The sequence below is a fragment of the Astyanax mexicanus genome, chromosome 8 (assembly GCF_023375975.1).
Source record: "Astyanax mexicanus isolate ESR-SI-001 chromosome 8, AstMex3_surface, whole genome shotgun sequence".
Classification (NCBI taxonomy): Eukaryota; Metazoa; Chordata; class Actinopteri; order Characiformes; family Acestrorhamphidae; genus Astyanax; species Astyanax mexicanus.
The window spans coordinates 54,674,416-54,696,279 of record NC_064415.1 but is presented as its reverse complement, the minus strand read 5'-3'; the positions used below and the strand labels follow the sequence as shown (position 1 = coordinate 54,696,279).

General features: G+C 38.3%; 1 protein-coding gene across 1 annotated transcript in view; it reads right to left on the bottom strand.

Moving 5' to 3' along the window:
* Positions 1-20,867, bottom strand: part of crlf1a (cytokine receptor-like factor 1a) — a 30,839-nt gene extending 9,972 nt beyond the window's left edge. Inside the window, exons 1-5 of the mRNA XM_022677874.2 lie at positions 20,348-20,867; positions 15,540-15,818; positions 12,260-12,389; positions 10,135-10,304; positions 7,625-7,782 (exon numbers count right to left, since the gene is read on the bottom strand). Coding sequence (XP_022533595.1) covers positions 7,625-7,782; positions 10,135-10,304; positions 12,260-12,389; positions 15,540-15,818; positions 20,348-20,471 — 861 coding nt within the window. The 5' untranslated portion in view covers positions 20,472-20,867. The remainder of the gene's footprint in view (positions 1-7,624; positions 7,783-10,134; positions 10,305-12,259; positions 12,390-15,539; positions 15,819-20,347) is intronic.
* Positions 20,868-21,864: the final 997 nt, after the last annotated feature.

Here is a 21,864-nt window from a genome sequence, read left to right as displayed (position 1 = left end):
CTAATGTCATCTACTTGCAGTGTAGTTTTCGTGCTCTTGTCATTGTCCATTAGTCTACGGCCCTGCGGCTTTCAGCAATCCTTTGTAGAAATTTTATAAAATATGTAGAAAAAAAATCAGAATGGCGAATGCTATCATATTTTCACTTCGGGAATGATCGGATATGCTGGCAGCCAAGCGACATGCTAAATTAAAAGAAAAAAAAAAAAGCCCAGTGTGGACAGTGCGTTTTATGTAACTTAACTCCCGGAGCAGCTTCAGAGAGAACCTGCCTGCTGATTGAAACCATATGAAGGAGAAAAAGAGCATCGAAAAGCTGAGTTTATTCCAGGGCTGAGCATCGCCATGACAGGAGGACTGGGAACCATGTGCTCCTCTGGTCCTGTTGGGAGTGACATTTCTAAAAAGCCAACAAAACTGCGAGGGTCAGAGCGCACTGCTTTTCCTCTTCCCACAGGTCCCCTAGTGGCCATCAAACTGGCGGTATGGAAATCGACTGGTTGAATAGGGGGATTTTTTTACTGTTTTTACTGATGTAAATCTTCCTCCAGAGGGTGGTGCGTGTTCACAGTGGACACAGTAAAACAGATCGGCGTGTAGAATCCATCAGCGCTTTCTGTGAGCTACCGTGTTTTCACTGCTGTATAAAAGATATACGAGGCTTTAGTTCTTGTTGGATGCGCTGTGTTTTTTTCTGATTACTTAAATATGCTTTTTCAGAGCTTTTTTATCCTCTTTTTCAATTATTTTAGTGATGTATATTCGAGTTACGCGATATGATAGGTGGCCTTGTTTAATATGTTACATTTAGACATTAACTCAACAAAAGTCTATTAATTGTAGATTACTGGATTTAGAGAGATCACATTTTTTTTTGTATGCAAGACGTAAATGCATCAACATTGAGGCATCATATTATTAACAAATAAAAGAAAAATAAACAAAAGTTTAAGGCATCGATTCAGGAGAATGCAGAAATACATACAACCAACAGGCAACTTTGCTGAGACCCAACTTTTTCGCCACAGCATAAAAAAACTCATCAGCAAAATATTACATTTACAAAAGTTTCCACTTCCCCAACCAAGGCATTTTTGGTGTTGCATTTAGTCCGGATTAGGAAAATACAGCTTTTCTGAAATACTAATCAAATACATGTCTGTACATTCATGTGTACAACAAATAAAAAAATAATAAAAACTTAAAAAGATATAAAATGGACATAATTGATCAGTGAACCCAGAAACAGCTAATCAATGTTTTAGACTTAAAAAGATGCTAGGCTAACATTGCTAACACACACTGGACTCTACACCAGTGTATTTTTTTTTGACGTAAAAGCATAAATTGCCGTTGAGTATGCATACCCTGTGTGCTTAAAGTTATCCAAAAGCAGTGTGTAAGACTGGTGGAGGAGAACATGATGCCAAGATGCATGAAAACTGTGATTAAAAAACAGGGTTGTTTCACCAAATATTGATTTATGAATTCTTACAATTTAATGAATATGAACTTTTTTTTTTGCAATATTTGAGGTCTAGAAGCTCTGTGTCTTTTTTTATTTCAGGCATTTCTTATTTTCTGCTAATAAATGCTCTAAATGACAATATTTTAATTTGGAATTTGGGAGAAATGTTGTCTGTAGTTTATATAATAAAAGAACAATGTTCATTTTACTAATTTTACATAAACCTAGCTGTATCTTACAATCTAATACATATCTTGATTGATTGATTGATTGATTGATTGATTTATTGATTGATTGGGTCAGTGATCAGTTCTGTTCATTGGATTTGTCACAGAATTATTATTATTTATTTTTATTTATTTTTACACTGGTGCAGCATGAAGAAATATGTGCTGCACTGGAAAAAAAAAATCCCTAAAAGTTGGCAACACAAATCACACAATGTTTAGGAAGTAAAGCGATGCCAGAACTGCACAGTCAGAGGTTAAAAAGAACTCCACGGTTCTGCCTAATTCAAACAGCCTAAAGCTCCTTTCTGTGCCAACCTAATGGAGATCCCAAGGAATTAAAAATGTACCTCACCTACCAATTACCATATATCATGCAGCCCATTTGCACAGGATAAGGGATTTCTGATGGCGCGCCCGAATTATAAACCAGACATGTGCATGCGTGCCTGCCACTGGCATCATCAGAGCTCTTCACGCAGAGCAGGAAGAAACGGGGCATATGGAGATGCTTAAATTCCCGAGCTGTCAATTCCAACTGGATTACTACAATTCTAAAGGAAAAATGACTGAAAGCTTGCCCAGGTTTGCAGATCCAATCCAAACAAGATTCCCCCTTACGAACGATGCCTTTGAACTACCAGTGTTTGCACTAAAGTCCATTAACAGAAGGAAATACCACTGTTTATATGAACTGTAAATTGTTGGTGTGATGTTATGATGGCCCAATGCCTAAAATATGCTGTTATGATGGGAATGTGGTGTGTTTAGCCTACTACAGTTTCAGGTTTATATTAGACCTGCTTTCATTGGGCCGTTTTGATAACCTCAGACAGAGGGCATCGCCTCACCACGGGGAACGCGCTCTCACTCAAATCCTTGGAAAGTCTGGTTTAAGAAATGTTCGGCTTCCACTCTCTTTTCTTACCCAAGTTTTAAACACTTTACTGTACTTTATAACTTTATTCAACTTAAAACAAAAAGTCCTCAATACTAAGGCTGGCCTGAATAGTTTAATGCAAAACAAACAATCTGAAAATGTTACAATTAAACGAAACAAAAAATGGCTTGTTAGCATCAGACAGAGAAACAGCATACTGTATCACAGATAATCTCAGTTTAGTGTGGGAGGTTTCATGGCTAAATTGGAGCAGCCTGGTGGCCAATCTTCATTAATTGCACATTATTGCACCAGTAAGAGCAGAGTGTGAAGGTTCAATTAGCAGGGTAAGAGCACAGTTTTACTCAAAATATTGCAATGCACACAACATTATGTGTGACATACCAGAGTTCAAAAGTGGACAAATTGTTGGTGCACGTCTTGCTGGAGCATCTGTGACCAAGACAGCAAGTTTTTGTGATGCATCAAGAGCCACGGTATCCAGGGTAATGTCAGCATACCACCAAGAAGGACCAACCACATGCAACAGGATTAACTGTGGACACTGTAAGAGGAAGCTGTCTGAAAGGGATGTTCGGGTGCTAACCCGGATTGTATCCAAAAAACATAAAACCCCGGCTGATCAAATCACGGCAGAATTCAATGTGCACCTCAACTCTCCTGTTTCCACCAGAACTGTCCGTCACCACAATAAATTATTGTTGTCTAAAACCAGGTGTTTCAGTTTGGGAACAGTGTTCATTTGGAAACACATCAAGGTTATATATAATATAACCAGGTTTTCGTAACTTTCTCACAGTGTGGACCATAAGCTGTGAACAAATATTAAAAACCTATAGTTTTGTAATTGTGATTTCATGAAATTGAATGTTCATGGTTCCCACTCTTGAGTTTGACTCACTAATGTCCCACCCCCAGTGAAACCAGGGATGTACAATGATATCAGAAAAATATTGGCTGATTAAATTGCTTTTTTAGAATCATCTGTATCGGCCAATATGACCAATATTTCAAGATTAAAAAAAACTATTTCAATTGGCTGACATTGAATGGGCTGCTTTCAAATTTATTTAATTTAATCTAGTTTTAACCTATTTATTCTGCAGTTTTTTGCCATTGGCATTTGATATCGTTGATATCATCTGCCCAGAATTCTCACATCGGTGCATCCCTAGTTAAAATATAGACACTTGTGGACTTCCACACTATCCCTGTTGGTGATGCAAGATGTAGTGGTGAGAAGATGTGACTTAAACAGATGAGAAATACCAGTATGCAGGAAAAAGTGCCAGTACTTAGTGCCAGTACTTACCAATAAGCATGTTTAGTATCAGACTAATACAAAAAAGAACCAATAACAAGAGAACAAGTACTCTTCACCTACCACTGATGCTACCACTGGTAAACAGAAGCAAGTCTGGGCCAGTCAGCATTATGCAAATGAACCATGCCATCTTCATCACTGTATTGCATCAGCCATTAAAAAAAATGAGTAATTCAGACCTGAAATTCAGTTTAGAACATCTGCTGACCCCTTCCTGGTCCCCTCCCCCCTGCTAACACCTCCAAAATCCAAGATCTGAATTCGAGTGTGATTATTTTCAGATTTTAGCCCAGTCCTGGCCTAAGGAACGGACATAAATCTCTCCTGCATGGCCCTGGTTAATGTGCACCTATGTAACTTTACCCAAGGATATTCCTATCACCCCCGGGGCACGTTTCACATACCGAGGTGCTAAAATCAACTCATCATTCATGCAGATGAAGAAGGGAAGTGTTTGCGATTCAGTCCCACATGGGAAGATGAGCATCTCTGTGCTACAGTCTATGTGGAGGAGTGGATGTGGATTATCATTAAATAAATGCATATTCCCTGTAGTAATATTCCCTATAATATTCTCTATTAATAAGCTATTAAGGTCATTTATATAATGCTAATAATGCTATAGTGCATTGCGTCCTCGTGTAAACCACTTAAACTCCTCTGGAATGGTCCAGGAACTTACATTTAACCTGTGTTTAAATTAATATCAATTAAGAGGAGTTCTACTCTTTCTTCCTCTATAGTTCTCTTCCTCATTCTCTTCCTCTCACTCTTGTTTTCTCTCACTTATTCTCTCTCTCTCTTTCATTCTTTCTCTCACATTCTTTTTCATTTCCTTCCTTTCACTCTTTTCACTTTTTCTGTCTTTCCCTTTCCTTTTCTATCGTTCTTTTTCTCTCACTCACTAATTCTCTTCCTCTTGCTCGCTTTCTCTCTTTCTTTCACTTTTTCTCTTTCTTTCTTTCTTTCTTTCTTACTTTCACTCTCATTCTCTCTCACTTTCTCTCTCTTTCATTCTTTCTCTCACTCTCATTCTCTCACTTTCTCCCTTTTTCATTCTTTCTTTCACTCTCATTCCCTCTCACTTTCTCTCTCTTTTATTCTTTCCTTCACTCTCCTTCACTCACTTTCTCTCTCTTTTATTCTTTCTTTCACTCTCATTCCCTCTCACTTTTTCTCTCTCGTTTATTCTTTCCTTCACTCTCTCTCACTCACTTACTCTCTCATTCTTTCTCACTCCTTTTCTTTTTTTCTTTCTTTCTTTCTTTCTTTCACTTCCTCTTTTATTCTCTTCCTCTCACTCTCTCTTTCATTCTTTCTCTCACTTACTCTCTCACTCTCATTCCCTCACTTTCTCTCTCTCTCTCTCTCTCTCTCTCACCTACTCTCCCTTTCTCTCTCTTTCATTCTGTCTCTCTTTCACTTACTCTCCTTCTCTTTCTCACTTACTCTCTCTGTTTCATTCTCTCACTTTCTCTCACTTTCGTCCTCTCACTCTCGTTGTCTCTCACTTACTCTCACTCTCTCTCATTCTCTTCCTCTCACTCTCTCTTGTTCTATTTTTCACACCTTCTGTGTGTCTCTTTCTTTTTCTATTGTTCTTTTTCTCTCACTCTTAAATTTTCTTCCTCTCACTCTCATTCTCTTCTCTCCACACTTTCTTTTTCTATTGTTCTCTTCTCTCATATTCTGTTCCTCATACTCCCTCTCTCTGTCTCTCTCTTTCATTCTCTTTCACAGTCCTTCTCTCTTATTCTTTCACTATCTTTCATCTTAACCACAGAATTATACAGCACAGACGTATTAGACGTATTAGACACATTTTCATTACCATATTATTGTTTTTTTTTTTTCAATATAACATACACAGTTTTTAGAGTTTAGGTAGTTTTAGTTTTTCAGTATCTTTCTGACTAATAACACAGGTCTGGATGAATGCTGTAGGCAGTGTTAGTAAAACCGTTAAACCTTCAGGATATCTCCTTTCTACCTAATAAATCTAAGCCCTCTTCTATTAAACTCGATATCATCGTGAATCACTCACTTTCAGCTGGAGATTCTGTCAAAATATCCTGAAGTAGCACATGCGGCGCAGCTCCTCCGAATCCGCTGCTGCGGGAGCCGGAGGGTTACGCCGCAGGCAATGCATCTATTTGGCAACCTTTAAGATGAAACTGGCTTTACGCTAATAAAAATACCAACATAAAAGTCACTCAGCCATCAAATTAACAACGCAGTCAATCATCACTTTAACAAGAGTTCAAATCAGATACAGCGCCAGTCAAGAGATTGGACACTTTCTCATAGAAGAGGCTTTTGTTTTTACTATTATTTTCCTGAAAAAAAAAAAAGCTAATGTATCAAAAGTATAAAATAAATAAACTACAAACTATGAAAATATCTTGAAACATTACAGGTAGCTTTATTTGTTTCAATTGTCATTTATTTGTTCGCTGGCCTTTTAAAAAAGATTTAAAAAATTAAAGTACCCTATAAGTCATAAGTCAAGTTAAAAAGTTTTAAAGAGTATTTCTAGCTCCTGGGTTCCCCCTATAGTTAGTTGATGAGTATAATTCACAATTATGCCGCTGTTGTAAATTAAAAAAAATCACACTTTGAGCTCCTCCTCATGGACAGCTTTACACATGCATTTGTTGACAAGCTGAAGGCTGACGTGGGTGTACTTTTTTAATGGATTTTAAATGGATTCAGAGCATGTTAATACATAATGGGTTTAAATGAGGCAGTTACCAATGCTTTGAGATATGTATCAGCCAGGATATACATTTATTGATGCTTATTCTCACTTCCTTGTCGTGTCGATTTTATGTCTGGATCAATTTTGTGTTTAATACTGTTGAAATAGTTTTGAAGCATTTTTCTTTTGTTTATTTGTATTTTAAAAGCAGCACTATTGTTCTATATTCAACAGGAGATTTCAGAAAACAAACTTTGGGAAAAGGACGTGAATACTGTATCTAATGTAGTTTTATGAATCCTGATCGTCAAGTATTTATTCTAAAATCAAGGGTATTAATTGAGAGTTTAACAGCTTCTACTGTTGTGAGAAGGATTTATGCTGGATGTTTTAACACTGCTGTAGGGATTTAATGAATTAATAGCTTTAGCTTTAGGTACTAAGGTTATGTATTGATGTTAGATAATAAGTTCTACTACTTCAACTCATTCCAAAATATTATCTTAAAGCTCTATTACTCCAGAGAACCTGGTTTAACAGCTCCAGAGCCCAATGCTGGTGAGCTTTATACGTTTTCAAGGAGATTATACCATTGGAATCCATTGGATTAGTATTGTGCGCAATGACTTAGGCCATTTTCCATTGAAGCTAAATAGCAATGCATTAATCTGTGGGATACAGTATGTATGCACTGAATGTGTATATAGTTGTCTGCATGGACAATTCTAACCAGATACCGCCGTTCACAATCATTACCGCTCACTATAGGGGTAATGCCTTCTATGATGTATTCCCAGTACACATAAACGCCTCACAACTTATACAGATGTGGGCATTTCCAAGCCAATCCCTAGGTAACATTTTATAATCAAGTTACACACTGCTGATCAATGGCTGTGTAAAATCAACTTCTTAAATTGTCTAAAATCCGGACGCTTCCTTTGCTGTAAGCGCTCTGTTAAACACACACAGCCTCCACTGTTCTCCAGCGGTCTGGTCACACTACCTTCCAGTCAGAGCTGTCCTCCAGCCTGTAGCGGATCTGGTACTTGGCCTGGAAGAGGAAGTCTTTGAGGGCCGGTGGCGTTCCCCAGCGAACAGTCAGCTGGTCCTCCAGGTCACCCACCCGGCTCACGTGGACGTCTGCCGGAGGGTCCGTCGTCACTGGAGAGGGTGGAAAAGAATGTGATTCAACACAGCAGGAGACAAATTGATCACAGAGCAAACATCCAGGATGAAAACAACAAGTTTGAAGAACTTTAACTCCACTTAAACGTATACATTATTTAAGCCTATTTTATATTTTATTTTATATGAGATTAGATTTTTGCCACAACAAAGCCATAGTTTTTAAGATAAAATCTTCTTAATTGTTGTTGAGTGTTTAAGAATGAATACATCAAAAGTGAAAAAGTGTGCAAAGTAGGGGTGTTATATCGCAATATTATATCATATACAATATATCGTGACACAGAAATATCATGATATTAAAAAAATAGGGATGTTCTGTCCTAAAAGTAGTGCATTATTTACTGTGAAGCTTTAGGTGTATTTATTGTATATGAAAATATTCTGCAATATTTTTTGCTGCATTATATTATTTTATGCTACAATATTTATTTAGCCACATTATGATTATACTGTTATATATATTATACTATTATACTATATTCTTGAAATTAATGAATATTTTTTCTTATATAGTTTTCCTATATCGCCAAGTATATCGTCATCGCAAAAAAAATACCCTGAAATATCGTGATATTATTTTAAAGCCATATCGCCCACCCCTAGTGCAAAGTAGGGCGGCCAATAGGGTTGGGCGGTATTCCTTTAATACACATACCATGTCAAAACACTACCACAGTATACAGTATTAAGGTGACAGAGACTTTCATAAAGTAAATATTTGACCATCAGTCTCCCCCACTAATGACTCCTCCACTGTTTTTCTGAATTTTGTGTAGTGTGTTGCTGTTATAAATGAAGGCTTAGGCAACATTGAAATTTGAAGTTAACAAATTTTAAATCAACATTTTGTTGATTCGTCAAATTTCTGCCAGTATATATATATATATATATATATATATACACACTTTGTCGGTATAATTTACATTTATATTTAAAAGGTTTCCACTAGGGGTGTGCCATATCGTATCGTATGCAATAATATCGCCAACATTTATGAATATTGTGAACGATATCATATTCGCGCCATATCACCCACCCCTAATAATCACATCAGGGTTCTACTTTTTTACTGTTTTTAGCAAAAGAAAAAATTACACTGTTCTCATTTCCCATTATGTATCTACTAAATATTATATCTGTCCAGTATCATTTAATTTACTTTAATCCTGGATATATGGAGATATTTGGAGTGCATTATTATTAGTATCATTAAAATCTGGATCATTGACTTATGATCCAAATCTGATTAAAATTCTTTTTTTCGTTTTTTATGATTTAATATCTCAGCTAGGGGTGAGCCATATCATATCATATGGTATGCAATAATAAATATTTGATGTATTTTGATTTTTTTTTTAATTCAGTGTTTCGTCATATCGCCGAGAGTATCATGAAAATACCAAGAAATATTGTGATATTATTTTATGGCCATATTGCCAACCCCTAGTACATGCCATAAGTTTATGTTATGCTTTTATGTTTAAAGTTATCTGGTCTAAAAATTAAAGTATGAAAGTATTGCTATTCCTCTCAACACTAACCCATAATCTTTACAACCACCACTGGAACTTTCACTGTTGGGAGTTTTTTTTTGCATATAACTGTGGTGTTGAAGGATATGCTGCTGATAAGATCAGGTCAAAATATTGATGAGCTTATGGTTCTGTATCTAAGCGGAGGCGTTTAGGAGTGGTGGGTGCGTCATCAGTCTGGCATCATCAGTGCAACATCCGCTCTGCTTGTGCAGCTGCTGCTCACCTCTAAACCTGCCTCTACCTCCAGGTGTGGCACTCACACACACACACACACATTCATTCACTCACTAACACACACACACACACACACAGGAAACTTACTGCAGGCCGGTTGCTGCAAGGCCGAGCCCGGAACACAGTGCAGAGTCTTGCCAAGCGCTAAAGCTCCCTGAATTAAGTGCTATTTCTGAAAACATGGCTAACTCCGTTTTTATGAGAACATCTGATATTTGAAATTTCCACTCTCAGCCTGCTTTGGCCTGCACTCAAAGATAACACCATCCCAGGAGTTTTTATGGACAGTCTTAGAGCTTTCTTTTCATGTCACATCACCCGTTTAAGTGTAGCCCGAGGCGGCGCTGCAGTATTCAGATTAGCGAAAGCCTCGTAAACTTCCGGAGGCAGAGTTCTCACGTGAAAGAAAGAAAGAGGGTGGGTGTTACAGGGGGTCAGAATGCGTGAAAGGAAAAGGGGTGAGAGGGAGGTGATTCGTCACGGACCCCACCCAGCTTTTTTTAGACACCTGGGGGCGGCGTGAGGAATGGAATGGGGTCAGGGTTCGCACACTCACCCACGTCCAGGATATCCAGGCTGATGACGTCCGAGGTGGCGCTTCCCAGCTGGTTGGAGGCCTCCACCCAGATCTCGTAAGGTGTGAAGAGGGCGAGGTCGCGTGGGATGTAGCACGTGTAGGGCTGCCCCGCGCTGTAGTCCTCACACTCCTTCTCCTGCCCGTACCACCTGCACCAGAAAACACACACCTGTGTTAAGAAGCACTGAACTCTTTTACCAATAGCAGCTTTTAATATGTTTTAACTGTAATTCCCTGTATAAAGCATCTGTAAGCAAAAGTAAAAGACACTAAGGATTTCCTGACAGGACTGTATTTTTCACACTATAAGGCACAGCAGATTATAAGGCACACTTTCAATTAGCATCTATTTTCTGGAGTACTATTATTAATAAGGCGCACCGGATTATAAGGCGCATTATGGGACACTAGTAAGGAACAGGGGTTTCGCCATGTTTTCTGTCTTATTCAATTCCAACTGTGGGGTTGGGGGGGGGATGTTGGTTAACAAAGTTAAGTAAAGCTAAGTTACGTAAGTAAACAAAAATGTTTATAAATAAAAAAAACACTTTCTTCAAAAGTGATCAAACGGATGTTAATCTACACAGATTTCTCTCCTGAAAACTGTTTATTTGGGTGAGTAAAGCACCTCCATTTATTTACAGTAAGCTTAGATTCCCAAAATTCCAGCACTAAGGTTGGAGCATTAGCATTAGCGGCTAAACACTAGTGCTTAGCGCGGTTAGCCGCTAGTGCTAATCCTGCTCCAGCAGCGCTAGCCGGGGTTAGCAGCAGGCTACAGGCCGATAATACTTTACTGCTTCTTACAACCTGACTGGAAGAATTCATACATAAGGCGCACCAGATTATAAGGCACGCCGACGATTTTTGGGGAAATTAAATAATTTTAAGTGTGGCTTATAGTGCAAAAAATATGATATACAATAAAAGCCACAAGCCATCTCAATTAGCCAGGGTCTGTTGATTTTTGAATTCATGAATTCATATTAAAGCAAAAGTTATTTTTTTAACTTTTGCTAAGTATCTCCATTTTTGGTAATATTTTGTTTACTACATAATTTTTAAACACACAAACTGTGCCTTAAACTGTGTCGAAATGTCTTGATGAATGGACCAATAGAAAGGCTTGAAAGGTAATGAAAGGTTTTAGTTTCTTGACATTGTTTGCAATGCTAAATTCATAAACTTTCACCTGAATATTCTAGAGAGACCTTTTCACTTCTTTTCACTTTACTTAAGTAATATTCCACCCTGACTCACCAGACTTTACCTCAGGCTATCTATTCATTTCAGTGCCCTCTCCGTCATCACTGCTCGTCTATGACCAAGCACAGAACTGCCTGTCTGTATAATTCCACTCATCTCATCTGATGTGTGCCGACTCGAGCGAATCATTTCTGGTTTATGAATGTGTATACAAAGAGCACTCAGGAATCTGAAGTATCCCAATGAATCATAATATGAACAAATGCCTCTCGGCTTTCCTTTCTGTTGCTGTTGAATAACAGCAATAATCATGTTCAACATGATTAGAACTGATCAGAAGCATTCAAAAACTGACCTCAAGCTAAGGAATACTAGTAGATTTCAGATCACAGTTCCAGCACATGTTTAGCAGAACCTACTATACTCATCATGAGCAACATTAGCGCTGTTAGAGTCAGCAATTAGCAAGTAAGAGATGCAGAGTAGAGCTCAGATCTGGCCCAAATAATCCAGCCTGACTCGGACCGAGCCTGGGCACGTTATGCCCTAACCTTAACCGACCCATAAACTGTCATTATGAGCCCAAGCCTGATTTAAAGCCTGATTTTTTTAGTAAGTAGAGAGTTAAAACTGAGCTTTTTTCGAATGATGTTAATTAACATTGCAACACTGAAGAAGAATAGACCTATTGGTAGCACTTTATTTTACAGTTCACTAATAAGTGGGTAATAATATGGTAATAATATGGTAATAATATGGAAACAATTTGTATTTATCCATAATTTAAATATTAATTTCCTACATGTTATGGATTAAGTGATGGGAAATCTCGGTTTGACTCAGCCCGAGCCCGAACCAAAAAATAAACACCAAGTTGAGTAAGACCCGCAGCACATACCTGAGTTTGTATTTGAGTGTGTATTTGGTCTTAATGAAAGTCTCCCCCTGGCCCCCCGGAGCCCACCGGCAGGTCAGGTCTTTTGTGTTCCTGGACCAACAGGTAAGGTTGACGGGCTTCTCAGGCGGCACTAGGGAAAGAAAAGTACACATACGTGAGTTACATAAGTGTCCAGGCTTTGTATAGGGCATTGTTTAGCCCTCTCCAGCCAAGACATAAATCTCTGACCTCAAAATAACTTACATTTTATATTCAAGGAAACAATTAAATTTATAATTTATCATACTAAATCATTGTATTGCTACAGCCCTAGATTCATCACAATTTAACTCAGCTGACTGCTTACAAAATACATGCTCACCCATTAGCAACTGTCTGTAAACAGCTTTTTTTCTATCTATCTATCTATCTATCTATCTATCTATCTATCTATCTATCTATCTATCAGTGCATTTAGGGTTCCTCAATCTAGCGCTATCAGGCGCCATTTACGTCCTGCTAACACTGCAGTTAGTGGCTAATGCTGCTGCACCCAGCCTTAGTGCTGGAGAAACTTTACTGAAAATGCTTCCCTCAGCTTAATCATTAGAAGGGACACATGGCAACACCCTTGCTCACTTTAATGTAGGCATCCTTACTAGTGCTGCTTAATGCGCCTTATACTCCAGTGCGCCTTATACTCAGAAAAATACGGTAATCCTGTGAGAATTTATCTGCGTAAATATTCCATCATATCCTGTGGAAAGGAAGTGTTTGCTATTTTTTAAGAGTGAAGGTGCTTGAAGAGAAATTTAGTTTTATTGTGCACTGCTACAAATACTTTGAGTTATTTAATCCTGTGGTAAACCTTAGGTTTTGAACTATGAAGGAACCTTAAACGAATTGAATTTCATCTCGGTCCAATGAAAAACACTTATCTCCAAATCAGCAACTTTACAGGAGAGAGAAAAAAAACCTTTAATGGAAGTCAATGTAAAAAGAGTTTATTTCAGATCATTTTGAAGAGTTTCTATTGGTCCGTTAATCAAGAAATTATGGCACAGTGTAAGACACAGTTTGTCTGCTCAAATCATGTAGTAAAGTAAAAATCAACCAAAAAATGGAGATAAGTGTTTTTCACTGGACAGCGATATGGCTCTAAAATAATATCACAATATTTCAGGGTATTTTTGCGATAATGATATACTTGGCGATATAGGAAAACTAAAATAATTCATTCATTTCAGGAATATAGTATAATAGTACAACAGAATAATCATAATGTGGCTAAATAAATAATATAGCATAAAATAATATAATGCAGCAAATAATATTGCAGAATATTTATAAACTGCAAACTAAAACAATTATACAATAAATACACCTAAAGCTTCACAGTAAATAATAGACTACTTTTAAGACAGAACAGCCCTATTATCACGATATGGATTTTTAATATCATGATATTTCTGTGTCACGATATATTGTATACGATATAATATTGCCCACCCCTACTGGACAGTGACGATTTGTGTTGCTGACCAACAGTACATAGATACACTAGTAAAAATGTGACTTTCAGGATCTTTCGAGCAAACTGTTTTTGAGTTAACTCCAAAAAACAAAGCTCTGTAATCAGACACTGCATCGCTTTAGGTCAGGCTTGCTTCACATGTACACAGAGTTGTGCAGTTGAATGAGGGTGTACTTCAGCACCCGTAAGAAAGCACGTAAAGGGAACGAGGCGAGAACGCAGATCCTTGTAGACAGCCTGAAAATAATGGCTTGACTTAAATATTTTCAACAACGGATGAGTGTTTTCAGCTGTCATCCTCGATTAACTTCAGGACGGGCGCCAAGATTCCATTCAACTGAGAACAAAAGGCAGGCAGTGGAAGTGTCAGAGCCTGATTAAGGCCAACAAGCCCTGCAGATGAGGCCGTGGAGACACACAGAGCTCTACTTAACGGAACACGGCACTTCAACATGCGCACACATACACACACACACACATCCACACACACACTTGATCTCTGCGTCTCTTGGTCCTGCTCTTGTTCTTCCTTCCTCACCCACACACTCTCGCTCACTCACTCTCTTCCTTTTCTCCTCAGACTGTCCTGCTCTCAGTGTCAGTGTCTGCACTAGTAATTTTCCATATTGCTGCTGATGCTACGGCTCTTCCTGACAAACGTGCGTTTGTTCTGATTTTTGGGTTGGACTAATAACAGTGATACAGGACCTCACAGGTGACAAAGAGACGAGACATCATAGCACAACTATAAGCACATATACTGTATAATAATTCTGGGTTAATATACACCAATAATTGGAATTCGTCTCAGTAAAAACCTAAAGGCCTTGCAAACGCTTGGACTCACCATTAAATATGAGCTCTTAGTTTAGTCATAGTTTCTTGTAGTGCTGGGCGGTATGACCAAAAATATGTATATCACAGTATTTTTCAAGATTCTGAGGGTTTCACTGTATATTACTGCATTTGTTTTATTATTATTATTTTTATTTTTATTTTTTTTGCATGACTGGCCTTTTTTATATAGGTCTAAGACTTACTATACTATGAGGAATACATATAATATAAAACACTAAGTATTTAAATTAAAGCTTTAATTACTATTGGGTTTACTTTGTCCTAAAATTACTCAATATAAGAAGAAATCAGACTTCATTAAAGCTAAAGCTGAAGCTAAAGAATATAAACAATATACCTTAAAAAAAGATAGATATGAGATATGCCAACAACTTTAACAAAACTAAATATTTTTAAAATAGTTCCATAAACACTATAAATGGACCTAAAATACTTAATGTTTTAGTATTCAAAAAGAGATTTTTTAAAAGCGCTATTGCACAAGTAAAACACAAGTTTAATGTCAGATTTTATAATATGTCTAACCGCAGCGCTAGTGAGGCGTTAATGCTGCCCGATAGAGCTAGACTGAGTAACCCAGGAAACCCTTGTTTTAACATGCAAACTACAGTCGAAAGAGATAGCTCTGTGGTTAGCTACTAACGCTAATGCTGCTGCACCAAGCCTTAGTGCTGGAGAAACTTCACTGTATAACGCTGTACTTCAGCAGAGTGGATTTTCTGCTCCTTAATACCTAACTGGTAGAATTCATACATAAGGTGCAATGAATTATAAAGTCCGAAAAATATGGTAATCACTAGCTTTTTTAACTATTCCAAAACATATTAAGGGTGAGAGACTATATATATATACTATATATATACTATATAACACTGGGACACCGTAACACACACAGACATACACACTTACTGCCCACATAGAGGCAGGAGCCGGCCAGCACGTGGCCGCCGCCGCCGTGGCACACCAGGTTGTCGCCGGAGCGCTGCCGGGAGCCGCTCAGGTTGGTCAGAGTGACGCTGAGGACGGTGGGGCTCAGGATGCTGTAGGTGCTGCTGTGGAGGCGTTTACCGTTTAGTGTCCAGTAAAGAGAGCCAGCATGCAGACCGTGATCAGCACTGACCGAACATGTGGCCGTGAGACTGGAACCAATCAGCAGGGCTGGATCTTGTGGATACACCATAGCCATCGCTGGGGGCATTCAGAGACATCATGTTAGAGGACAGCACAGGGAGACACAGTGACTTTAACTATACTTTAACTATACTTTTACTATACTTTTACTATACTTTTACTATACTTTTACTATACTTTAACATGTATGTACCAACAACTGTCATACTTATTCTTCTGTTATTGCTTTAAATTGGAAACTGTCCCTTTGAATGACATATAAATAAACTGCAAATTAAACACTTATATTTACACCTTACACCATGTCTATGCCACATTTTGTGCCAACAGTTGACCATACCAAGCCTTTCAGTTTCCATAGGACCTTTAAACAAAATAATATCATGATATTTCATGACACTATTTTTACGATAACAATACTCTTAGCGATAAAGTTCATATTCATTAGGTTTTAAGAGTTCAGAAATCAGTATTTGGTGGAATAAGCCTGAAATTTTAACCACAGTTTTTTTCATGCCTCCACCAGTCTTACACACTGCTTTTGGAAAACTTTATCCCTGCATTTCTGGTGCAAAGATTCAAGCAGTTCAGCTTGGTTTGATGGCTTGTGATCATCCATCTTCCTCTTGATTATATTCCAGAGGTTTTCAATTTGCTTAAATCAAAGAAACTCATCATTCTTAAGCGGTTTCTTATTTCTTTCCAGAGCTTTAAATGTTTAAATGATAAAAGAGCTGCTTGAAAACTGGTGTGTAATTGGACACAAATGCATTGTTCACGATGACGCGTCGGGTCGTGATGTTTATACTTGCTAATTGCAATATCAGGGCATATTACATCACATCATCTAGTAATGGTTTTAACGTGGGCCAGCAGCGAACGAGCGCATTTCATCAATATGAAGAATAAGTTCTGTGATCCAGAGGAGCAGTTATTTAGATCTGCTCAGGCAGAATCCAGCAGAGTTTACCTCAGCAGCAGACGTCGCATTAAGAGGTCGTGCTTTTGGCCTCGGAGACGGCGTTGAATCATCGGTGTGAGCGGAACCGTTTCATCAAAGGCGAAGACGGAGTACGAAAACCAAAGTCGGCACGGAGAGCCCTTTTTACTTTAAACACTTTAATGACAGCTGCAATTATCCGTATTTATTTTATGTGTCCGAATAGGAAATGGGCTGTAAAATATGGCTTGTTTTGAAAGGGTCCCGTGAGGTAAGCCCTGCAGGCCTGTGATCGCTGAAGAAACATTCTAAACCAAGGCAAACACACAGCAGCTCCCCACTAAGCCCTGGCTTAGGCCGCTGCCATCATCGAGAAGGTGAAAAATGAGGACCTGCTCCGAACATTCCTGCTCTCAGTATCGGCGCTCGCTCGCTCGCTCGCTCGTTCTGCGCTGTTGCGTTAAAAGGCCACTTGTGCCTAAGGTCTTTCCCCCCTCCAGATTAACTCTGTTTATGTTATGCGGAAAACCAAGGCCCAGGGAAAGCCGCTCTGGAGCTGTAGGGTTCACACGTGTGCAAAGAAATGAAGCATCTACGCCCCTACCATCCTGAGGCGACGATGGACCGATGCCACATTCTTAGAGGCTGTTAATCCCTCGTCTGGTGGAGGAGGGCGTGAAAATGGCAAACCTTAATTGAGTGTAATTAGTCCCAGTCTGCACTTTTCCTTCTGCTTTCACACCTGTGCTTGCCACGGAAGGCCTCCTAATTACACGCCGCTCTTATTCTAGTGTCAGTGCATAAGAGCTGTCGATCAAATCAGCTCCGGTTTCTCAAATTTCTCTCATTTCTGTGTAAACTATCATTTAAGCAACGTAAACAAACTGTTCAGTAGATTGGATGAATAGTAAAAAGGCTAAATATCTAGAACACAGTATTTTGAAGGAGTGTGCGCACAGTTGGAATATGCCAATTTTTGCTCCAAGCGATCGGCAATCAGCATATTAACTTGTCTCTTAAGGCAAGGAATCAAGTTGACATTTCTTTTAGTAGAAAAGACGTTCATTTGACATCACGTCAATTCCATGCTTCTTTTAAGACTTAAAAATTTAAACAGATAGGCCAATTCAAAAGCAAAAAAAGCTCTTTTTTTCAGCTCTTTTATAAGCTTTTGGGTGAATCTCTAATATGTAGCCAGTTCCTAGCCATTGTTTACAGACACTATGGTTGCAGATCCTATGGTAAGTATAAGTATAACAGACTGGATGGTTGTATAAATTGTGTTTTTTTAAACATTTTTGACTATAAAGCAATAAATAACAATCTATCAATATCAGGGCATATTACATCACATCATTTAGTAATGGTTTTAATATGGGCCAGCAACGAACACATTTCATCAATATGAAGAATATAATAAGTTCCATGAGGATCCAGAGGAGCAGTTTTTGCGTAAAATGTGCTTTTCTATAAAATATTCAAGAAAACATCCAAACAATTAATTTCGAACATGCTCGAAAACAGTGGCAGGTGTCAATTTGTCCAATTGGTCCAAGCACCAGTGGGCATCAATGTAGGAAACAGCAAACAAAGGACTGGACAACAGCAGTACAATCTCCCCAGTAACTAACCTTGTCCAAAAATCTCAGCAACACCATTCCATGTCAGGATTTTGTTACAGTACATAAACCTGCTCAGTACATGTGTTCAATGAATTACGGCCCTGAAATTCCCATACCTAAGACGGTATTCTCCCCTCAAAACATTTCTCCACTAAGGGTGCCCATTCGTTTTATTATTAAACGATTTCAACAGTTTAAACTGTTAAACACAAATCTCACACATGTAGAGCACATGGGTTTCACATGAGAGGGTCATTCCACCCACCAGGGGACGGATGTTGATATTGGACTCAGTGTAGAACGTGTAGTGTGTTGTAGTGAACTGTTATAACATCACTGACCAAACTGAGAAAACAGCTGAGAAATGGTAGAAAATTACAAAGGCTACATTTAAGTGGTAATTTTATCCCAGTTATAAAATTGCTTGTTTGAGGACTTACATCACTAGTAACTGATAAATTCTCATTTTTTTTTGTCAGAGTAAACTGATGGTATGTATTTACCACTATTTAAACATGCATATGCAATCAAGCTGGTAGATATGGTAAACAAATATTGTACTACGATATTTAAAGGCATTTTTACAATGCACAATATTTATTGCAATGGTTTAACAAGCAGACAAAATGCATAAATGCATAAGCAGTGGCAATTTCTTAACAACTGATATTCAGATCCCGTCTCATGTAGAAAACAGAGACTTCAGTTTGAATTTTTGCTGCACATCATCCAATTTAACTTGTTAAATTGCTATTTAAATTGTTTTACACTCTCTGAGTCTGTTCTAAAGGGTACAGTTGGCTCAGGGCTCTTTAAGCACTAATGAAATCCTTGTCCAGCTCTCAGAATAATTTGAACAGACCTGTCATGATGATTTCATTATCAACTTATCGTACAATAAATAGACCTGATAATACCTGATAGTGGCGATATTGTCTATTGTGTTTATTTGTGTGTTTGTTCACATGTATAATATTAAACCATAGTTTAAACAGTCATGCTAAATGACCAATCAGTGCTTCAATAACTGTGACTCTATACACAGTGTGCAGCAGGTGAAGAAGCTTTGTTGTGCTATTCTATCATCATCATTTGTTAATTTTTACCTTTTTAGCCTTCTACCTTTTTTTTATTTATTTAACTGTTTACTTTCTGTTCCTTTAGGTTGCAAACGCTCAGCTGCACTGAAAATGAGAGTAACCCTTAATGTTTTGCCATGAACATAAGCCTTAATTGATTGATTGACTGATTAGATTATGTTAGTGCCATTTAATATCGTTTATTGCAATCTGTTTTTTTTTTTTTGGTCAATATATCATTGACATTGACGTTTACATTTATGGCTTTAGCTGACGGTCTTATGCGAAGCGACTTACAGGGTTGTTTCAATTGCAGAGGTGGGCTAATTTAGTGTTAAGATTCTTTCCCATTGACTCTTATTGGTGTAGAGCAGAATATAGTCACCCAGATTGGGAATTGAACCCCAGTCAATGTGTTATCCAGTGATATCCACTGCACCACACCAACCACAGGCAAATGTCCGAACCAAAAGAGATGCACCAATAATAGTCAAAACATCACTTATTATCAAACATTTTACTAATTATCCAAAAATTCATCTTCAGATATAACACCCAGAGAGGGAGATTAGTTTATTAGTGTGGTTTATCCTAATTCTTAGTTCAGTTTAATGGTTTTGAAGTTGTTAGAGCAATACAATTATTTCCAAAGAATTCCCAAAGAATTCCCAAAGAATTCCCAATAGCTACTGACTTCCCAAACATTGAATTAATGATGTGTTTATGGATTTATTGGGATTATCTGACAGCCCTAACTTTCAGTTTTGCTGCATGTTTATGTTTATTCTTTTCTCCAGCTCTTCCCTTCCAAAGTGCTTTTGAAGTTTTCCAACATCTAATTAACAGTTACCAAAACACTGAAGCTCAAACCAGAGTTAAGTAAAAAAAGTCCAATACCACACACACACACACACACACACACACACACACACTCTCCATACTCACGGGTGAAGGACAGCACTGCTGGAGCACTCAGTGTGAGGAACAGTAGTGTTAAGTTTGTGGTGGTGGAGGTGTTTGAGCCACATGGGCTGGAAGCTCTGCTCCTCCGCTCCAGCGCTAATCCCATTGTGTGTTTACGGGGATTGGGCTGCTCTGGCTCGGCTTGCCCGCTGTGGAGCTCCCGCGCTCTCTCTCTCGCTGCTCCGCGGCTGATGCGAGGCTCCGGGACCCGGGGCGTGTGTGTTGTTCCCGCAGCCCTCAGTCACAGAAGCTCCGTTTCAGGGAATATCCACCGAGTTCCGAGGCGAAGTGGCCGGCTGCTCGTGTCCTCCGCTCCGGTTTTGGCATGATTTTTAAGCGCGGCGAGGCTTTTTACCCTCAGCCTAAACTCATCCAAGTTTATACTTCCCCAAGCTCCTCCCAGCCATGTCTTCCTCCCACCCCGCGCCTCCTGCTCCCTCTCTCCGCGGCGGAGGCGGTCTGAGCTCTGCTAACGTTACTCTCACCCAGCAGCAGGCGCGTTCCCCTGGTATCACGATATTAATGCCTATATATACAATACCGTATATACTTACCGATATACTTACTGATATACCTACTTACTTTATCTTCAGTGATGGGAAAAAATGTAAGAATGGTATTTTGTTCTTTTTTGTCTGTAATGCACAAAAAGGAAGACTTGAATATTTTACAATAAAATCTATATAGCAATTTCCATTGCATTGAGAGCCTGTGTGTCATATTTGATATGTCACACTGGTCATACTGACCTTTTTATTTCATAAACCATCCCTAAACAGTAAAAAAAACTATCCGGACAGGATTAGCAGTATCACATCTCTGAGTTTCGTCACCTCACGTATAATAAAATATCTATTTTTCCACTGCCACGCACTGTAGTTATACTTTGGGTGCGCTTTTCCACAGAGATCCACGTAAAAAAAAAAACACAACAGCGAGTGGAAATGGAGGAGCTACTGAACCTGATGTCATGTGACTGAGAAAAAAAAAACTCACTGGTCCTCCTGTTTTTTTTTTTTTTCAATTGCAGTCCGGATGCAAGAGTTTTATCACCGAGTAGAAGTGTGAAATATTTTTCACAGACTGATTAAAAAACCGGATAGTGCTTAAGCCGAAGATGGTTACAAAACTTATGTGACATTAAAAATTGTTTAAAAGCAAGTACACTAATTCATTTGATTTTCTCTCAAGAAAGTCTTTATTTTAAAGAAATGATTGACTACATGTTCAAATAATTGATATTTATGCCCAAAAAAACTAATCACTTTCGAGTAACAGGAATGAGTTTTTAGCACATAATTCGCAAAAACATGAAAATTAGCCAATTGGTCTTGGAGTCGAGTCTAGAGATATTTATACGCAGGTCCAAATTATAATAATATTAAGACCTTTGAACATCCTTCAAACCTAGTCAAGTTTGGAGTTTTTCAATCTGAGCCTTGAGACTTTTGTATGAGTGCAGTTTTGGAGTCTAAGTCTAAATCAAATCTCAAAACCTC